This window comes from Mobula birostris, chromosome X (assembly GCF_030028105.1).
Source record: "Mobula birostris isolate sMobBir1 chromosome X, sMobBir1.hap1, whole genome shotgun sequence".
Lineage (NCBI taxonomy): Eukaryota > Metazoa > Chordata > Chondrichthyes > Myliobatiformes > Myliobatidae > Mobula > Mobula birostris.
The window spans coordinates 79,968,322-79,975,531 of NC_092402.1; the positions used below are offsets into that span (position 1 = coordinate 79,968,322).

At 33.8% G+C, this 7,210-nt stretch overlaps 1 protein-coding gene across 1 annotated transcript; it reads right to left on the bottom strand.

Moving 5' to 3' along the window:
- Positions 1-288: 288 nt before the first annotated feature.
- gh1 (growth hormone 1) lies at positions 289-5,947 on the bottom strand. Its single transcript, XM_072248822.1, has 5 exons — positions 5,938-5,947; positions 5,235-5,398; positions 5,016-5,132; positions 4,226-4,366; positions 289-489 (listed from the first exon to the last, which is right to left on the bottom strand). Exons 1-5 carry the CDS (start codon positions 5,945-5,947, stop codon positions 289-291), a joined length of 633 nt encoding a protein of 210 aa, XP_072104923.1.
- Positions 5,948-7,210: the final 1,263 nt, after the last annotated feature.

A 7,210-nucleotide genomic window follows, 5' to 3' on the forward strand; every position in this document is an offset into this window, starting at 1 on the left:
ATAAAATAATCAAATGCTTGTTAGCAATTCAATTGTTTATTGAAATTGCAAGAATAAGTATTTGCTATGACTTGCAATGATTTTTGGATATAAATCATAATTGCAGAACAATACAGATACAGAAAATATATTGTATATCCTATATAGTTATACACTGTTAAGGTTCAGTGTGTTGCTATATATAGAGATAGAGAATCTTCTAAATGATCAATTTTAAGACAAAGTTTGTGTAACATTTTGGGTTCTTTTATTTGAGTGTCCCTCACTGATTTTGTTCATAACCTTACACTACACAGTACAGTTACTCTCTGCAAAACGTTTGCAATTCATAACTTTCAGGTAGGTTTCAACTTTGTGCATATCCTTCTTGAAACAAGCCAGGAGGCCATAGTTTTTCATCAATGCTTCCTCACTTAAATCTCCGTTGAATCTGTCGTAGGAAAATTTCAGCCAGGCAAAACCTTGTGAAGAACTTCCATCTTCTAGAGCCTGGGATGCAATTGAATGATTGCAGATTACTGGTAATTCCACATAAGAGAACATCTAACAGAGACACTGAAATGTTTACTATATAATAGATTCTGAATAGCTTTGTTTTTTTCTGTGCTCTTGTGACAATGTGGCACAATATACATTAATTCATATTTCACATTAAAATTTATATAAAATTATATGAGCTATCCATGGAAAATGGTATGCTTTTTATGTGCAACCCATGTCAAGCAAATAATCATAAAACATGAAGCAAAATCACTATATTAAATCATTTGTACATGTATAGGTTATTGGTCAAGAATATTATGATTAACTCTAAAACCCATAATATCTAATCAGAATTGATCCAGATAGGATGAATATGGGAAGATATCAAGTTACAAAATAAATTGGGATAAAAGTGAAATTTTACCTCTTACTAAAGGAGGCTATAGTCAATGTCGATTAGTAACCCAATTTAGATGGCTGGTAAATGGTATAAAGTACTTAGGTATAAGACTTGATAATGATGTAAAGAATTTATATAAATTTAATTATTTACCACTGTTGAAAAAAATTCAAGAAGATTTTGACAAATGGATGATACTACCAATAACATTAGTAGGTAGAGTCAATGTTGTAAAAATGAATATATTTCCTAGATTACAGTATTTGTTTCAAACATTACCAATACAATTGCCACAGAAATTTTTTCAAGAGTTAAATAAATGTGTGAGAAAATTTCTTTGGAAAGGTAAAATGTCAAGAATATCATTGGAAAAATTGACATGTAAATTTAGGTTAGGAGGGTTACAACTTCCAAACTTTAAAAACTATTATAAAGCAAATCAACTTAGATTTATTGCATCTTTCTTCGATGATTGAAAACCAGCATGGATTAAAATAGAACTAGATAAGATAGGAGAAAATAGACCTGAAGATTTTATATATAAATGGGAATCTAAATGGATACGGGAAAAGAAAGAATCTCCTATATTAACACATTTGATTGATTTATGGATTGATAAATGTTGATAATGAAACACAGAATTCTCTATTAGCAAGGAGACCTTTGTTTCAAAACAGACTTATTCCTTTTACAATGGACAATCAACTTTTATATAATTGGTACCAAAAAGGGATTAAATTTATAGGAGATTGTTTTGAACGAGGTATATTGATGTCATTTGAACAATTAAAGGATAAATAAAAAATATCTAATAATACTTTCTTTTGTTACTTTCAATTAAGGGCTTACTTAAAAGGTAAGCTGGGTCAAACAATGTCTTTGCAAAACCTAATGAAATTGAAATTTTAATTCAAAAAGGGAAAATTAAGAAAATTATTTCTTGTATGTATAATTTGATTCAAGAACAGACAATTAAACAAGGAACCCATAAGTCAAAGCAAAAATGGGAAACAGATTTGAATATTAATATTGATGAAACAAATTGGTCAAGACTCTGTCTTGACAGTATGACAAATACAATAAATATTCGACTTAGATTAGTACAATATAATTTTTTACACCAATTATATATTACACCACAAAAAATAAATAGATTAAATTCAAATCTATCTGATAAATGCTTTTGGTGTAATCAAGAAATTGGTACTTTTTTACATTCTACTTGGTCTTGTTTTAAAATTCAACCCTTTTGGATAAATTTAAGAGTCTTATTGGAACAAATTACTGGAACTCAACTTCCACATAACCCTGTATTATTTCTATTAGGTGATATTGAAGGGATTAAGCCGAAACTTAAATTGAATAAATATCAGAAAGAATTTATAAAAATTGCATTGGCAGTAGCTAAGAAGACTATAGCAGTTACTTGGAAATCTGATTCGTATTTAAGTATGGATCGTTGGAATAATGAAATGGCTAGTTCTATTCCACTCGAAAAAATTACTTATAATTTAAGAGATAAATATGTAACATTTTTGAATATTTGGCGCCCTTGTTTACAAAAGATAGGATGGCATATTTAAGTGCTCCGACAAAGACTTTGGTCCCTTGGGGAAAGTAACGAATAATTATACCAAATTTATTTTGAACTCCATGGAGCATGTGGAAACCTTCCAACACCCAGGCGGTTCTTTTCTTTTTCCTCTCTTTCTTTCTTTTTAGGTAGGACTATATATATGGGGGGGGGGGGGAGGGTAGATTTTATCTTTTCATGTATTCTTTTTGAAAACTCAATAAAAATTATATTACAAAAAAAAAGAATATTATGAAACCTGAGGGTTTAGATGGATGGTTATTTTGAAATCATGACTTTTAAATTTCCTAAATATTTTGACACTAATATCACCTGACCTACTTGATAAGAGATCTTATGTATTAATGAATAATAAGAAGGCTGAGTGCTGCATATAATCCATTTCTTTGTATTGGAGGCTGAGTATCCTTGGAAACAAATCCTATGGCTGAGTCCTGTTTGTATATAACTTTACAGAAACATAGAAAAGATTTTTTAAAAAACTACTATCCAAATCTATGGATTCATTCTTTGCATAGATGGGATTGTAATTTTCTTCTACTAATTTAACCTCTTCTGTTTTTATTTCACTATTTTAATATTTGAATTATTCAATGGCTAGCCAATATTTTTATCTTTAGTGTTTATGTTTGAGAATTCCACTTATTTTTCCCCATAAATTACTGTCTGTTACAGTTAAAACTTCTGCAAACTGAACTTAATAGTCCTGCCGAAGGGTCTCGGCCCAAAACGTCGACTGTACTTTTTTCCATAGATGCTGCCAGGCCTGCTGAGTTCCTCCAGCATTTTGTGTGTGTTGCCCGGATTTCCAGCATCTGCAGATTGGCTCTTGTTCATAATAGCTGGGATCCTAGGCGTTGAGATCAGGGGTGTTGCAGTTGAACATTATATGTTCCATTAATTTCTTTAATTAGGAAACTGAAATAGTTAATACCATACTGACTCTTTGGTGATATTAATCTCTTATATATCATTGTTTTGCTGAAGAAGATAAAATTTCCTACTTATATGATTCTTCATTTCAATTTTAAGAAAGTTCACTCACAGTCATGAGTAGGTTGGAGTCACCAGCAATGATAATATTTGTAAGAATTCTGCTAATGACTACTCAATCAAACTACCTACCTATGAACGAAATTGTGTTGTACTGTTGTATATTCTATGTTCTATCTATTATTGCATTTTACTATTTATTGCATGATAACACTCTCTATTTCTGGGGGGTGGCAGGGAAAAACTAGAGCTTTACACTCTTGCAAGCTTCATATTTACACTGCAACAAATAATCTCTTAAAATCTACCTATAATGTATAGATTTGATTACCTGCTCACTGATGAATACTTCTATAATCAGATCTCTTATGTTTTGAAATATACAAAAACACACAAAATCAGGAAGTTTGCTGACAAATAATTATAGCTCAATAAACAATTACAAATTTGCACAGCTCAGGAAACTAAAGATAAATTTTTTATAGTATTTTACAGTGGGTTAGCAGGCTGACTGGATACATTTATCCCTTCTGGTATGCTTTCAGCTTAATTATGGAGGAAAAGGCTGTAAAAATAATCCTATAGCAAATTATTGTGCGATGAGTTCCTGATTCTCCATTACACGGAGTAATGATGACAATGAGACAATGACACCTTCATAGTGCAAAACTTGGACCATGAATAAGGTTTTGTAATTACAGCAGTGCCTTATGCAAAATTATGATGGGAGTAATAGTAATATTGTGCACCCTTACTTTCATCAGAGAATAGATGCCTTCTTCTAGGTCCCTTAGTTTGTCATAGACTCTGTCCGAGGTCCTGAAAGCTCTACTGTTCTGAATTGGATTGAGCCAGGACTGAATGAGAAGCAGTGAGTAGAGCAGCAGCTCCTTGTCCTAGGAAACCGAGAACAGCAGGTAAATATCAATTTCAGTTAGAAGACAAACGACTTTTCCCTGTGAAAGAAGCCATGGAACATGCGAAATATTCTTTCCTGAATCCCCCATCACCACCAGCACCTTTGTGCAAATAAACCTAAGCAGTTACACTAACTTGTTGTGTTCTGCATGTTACGCATTCAGAAACGTACCTGATGGAGTTGCTTTAGTGGAAAGGAAAGTAAAACAGATTGAAGATGCTGTAAAGCTGAGATAAAAACAATGAATGTGTGGAATGTTCAGCTGGTCAGAGAGCAACTTAAGAAAGAGCTCCTTCAGAAGATTGTTCGTTGCTCCACATTCCTGCATCTGTAATTTCTTTTGTCTCCAAGAGTTTTTGGATTTCTGCAGACCAGCTAACTATCCCCAACACAGTTTACTTCTTATTTCAGGATTATTTTTGACCAGCAACAGTCTTAAAGTTAATGCAAGAGAAAGTAAGATACCCATATTCTAATAATTGGGCATAATTATTTAGGCGATATATATTCATTGAGAACTTGCTGAACATCTTCATGTTGCCTGCAGGAGCTGTTAGCGATGGAACAAATGAGTTACATGAAATGTAAAGCTGAAGATAATTTCTAATTCACTTTTAATTTATTACCGATCTTTGTTGGGCGTCTTCTTTGCCAGTAGGTGCTGGGATAGTCTCAGACTGGCAGAAAGCAGAAGGTGAACTCTTATGGGAATGGCGCTGCTCTTCTGGGATATATTTTCGTTCCTGTTGGGATTTAAATGCACAAATGAAATGTATATTTCTACAACAAGCAAATCGATCAAGCATATTTTGTTTCCTATAAGTCACATAGGATTCACTACATACAAAATCTTTGCAGGTTTCTGCAGCAACCAGATGCAGGTGCTGTGCCCTGTGCACAGCTTTGGCGAACATATCAGACAGAGGCAGCAAAGGGTAGGCTTCCAGATCCCTGGGCCATTGCATTGAAACCAACATCAGAGTCAAAACAATGGAACATAGTGACAAACCTAATGAGGGAAGGGAAACAATTATAAGTAATAATGCAACAACATTGGGGATAAATTCAAAAGTTAGTTTTAAAAAATGGTAGTAGGAAAGGCACATAATGCTTTATATTGTGAAAGTAGTCCAACTGTTTTAGACCTCCAAAGATATACAAGTAAAACAAGCGATACATTTTAAAAATTGACACACAAACGACCTAATTTCATCATGAACTTCAAAGGTCCCTGGAGTCGTCCAACTGTTCTACTTTGAAGCAGTGACTTCAGTGTTGTAAACCAGAAACATTGAGTAGTTTGAGAATAATGTCAAAAAGTGTTCTAGAAAAAGATGCTAACGTGTTTATTGTCGAAAGTCGCAAGGTATGTTGTTTACAATGAAGATAATATAAATTACATTAATAAGCAAAATCACTTGAAAACTAAACAGAGAATGGTTGGAATGGTTGATGAAAAAATTCTTTGAACAACAATGTAAAAAATTGAGCTTGCAAAGTTAATGAAAAATAAGTTAACAGAGAAAAGTTGACTACCCTGACTGTTACCTGAAGCCATCCTGTTAATGTCACTGTGCATAAAACACAACATACACCAAAATGCAACAAAAGTAGCCAGTTCACAGTCTTCTAACACTCCCTACAACTCATCAATTGCATATATATAGTCAGGAATCCATGCATATATTAAATACTTCTTGTTGACGATATGATATTAATGACATTTAAAAGAACACAAAACAAAGTGTCCTGAACTTAATATACACGTTGTTTTCATTATTGTTGGAAAACAGGATTATTCTATTGTCAAATATGTTCCTGGAAGTTCGATCCCAATGCTACTTCTATGTTCCGGTGGGTGTTATCTCCCCACATTTAATGACATAGGCATTTAGTAATGTGAACAAATGACAGAAAAACAAGAAATTATATGTTTTTATTAAGTGTTCCAGCCAAGTATACATCTGGTGTTTCAACTGTCTTTTAATTTGACCCAGGGAAAACAAAAACGAGCTCATTGGTTGGTAAATGTCAGCAGTATACTTTTCATAGTATTAGGAAAGAATAACTAAAAGAGGCATCTCTATGAGCTGAGTCGTGCTTGCATTTATTATACTTTCAATAATGCATCATCACTTTGACATTAAACAGTAATCTTCCTCCCCACATTTCATAGTCAGAAGTCCACGCACTGGAGGTGTCCTTTTGCCTGATCGCAAAGGTTTAGTAGAATTTTGGACAAAATAATTTTCTGTCATCCACAGCTACTTTAAAAATAGCACTCTGTTGAAAATCTATTGTTTTTCTTTATGAGTATATATAGATAGGATCCTGAAAAAAAAAGAATTTCTGGGGCAAAATTACTTTCTGCCAGTTATTTTTGGCTTTTATATGTAAAACAAAGTCTGAGTTACAACAGGCATAAGGAGAAAATAGTAAAGTACACTAGCATTAGTAGGGCACCACCAAACCTGACTTCTAGTTATATTACGTAAACACGAGGAATTCTGCAGATGCTGGAAATTCAAGCAACACACATCAAAGTTGCTGGTGAACGCAGCAGGCCAGGCAGCATCTCTAGGAAGAGGTACAGTCGACGTTTCAGGCCGAGACCCTTCGTCAGGACTAACTGAAGGAAGAGTGAGTAAGAGATTTGAAAGTGGGAGGGGGAGGGGGAGATCAGAAATGATAGGAGAAGACAGGAGGGGGAGGGATGGAGATAAGAGCTGGACAGGTGATTGGCAAAAGGGGATACGAGAGGATCATGGGACAGGATGTCCAGGAAGAAAGAAAGGGGGGGGGGAGAACCCAGAGGATGGGC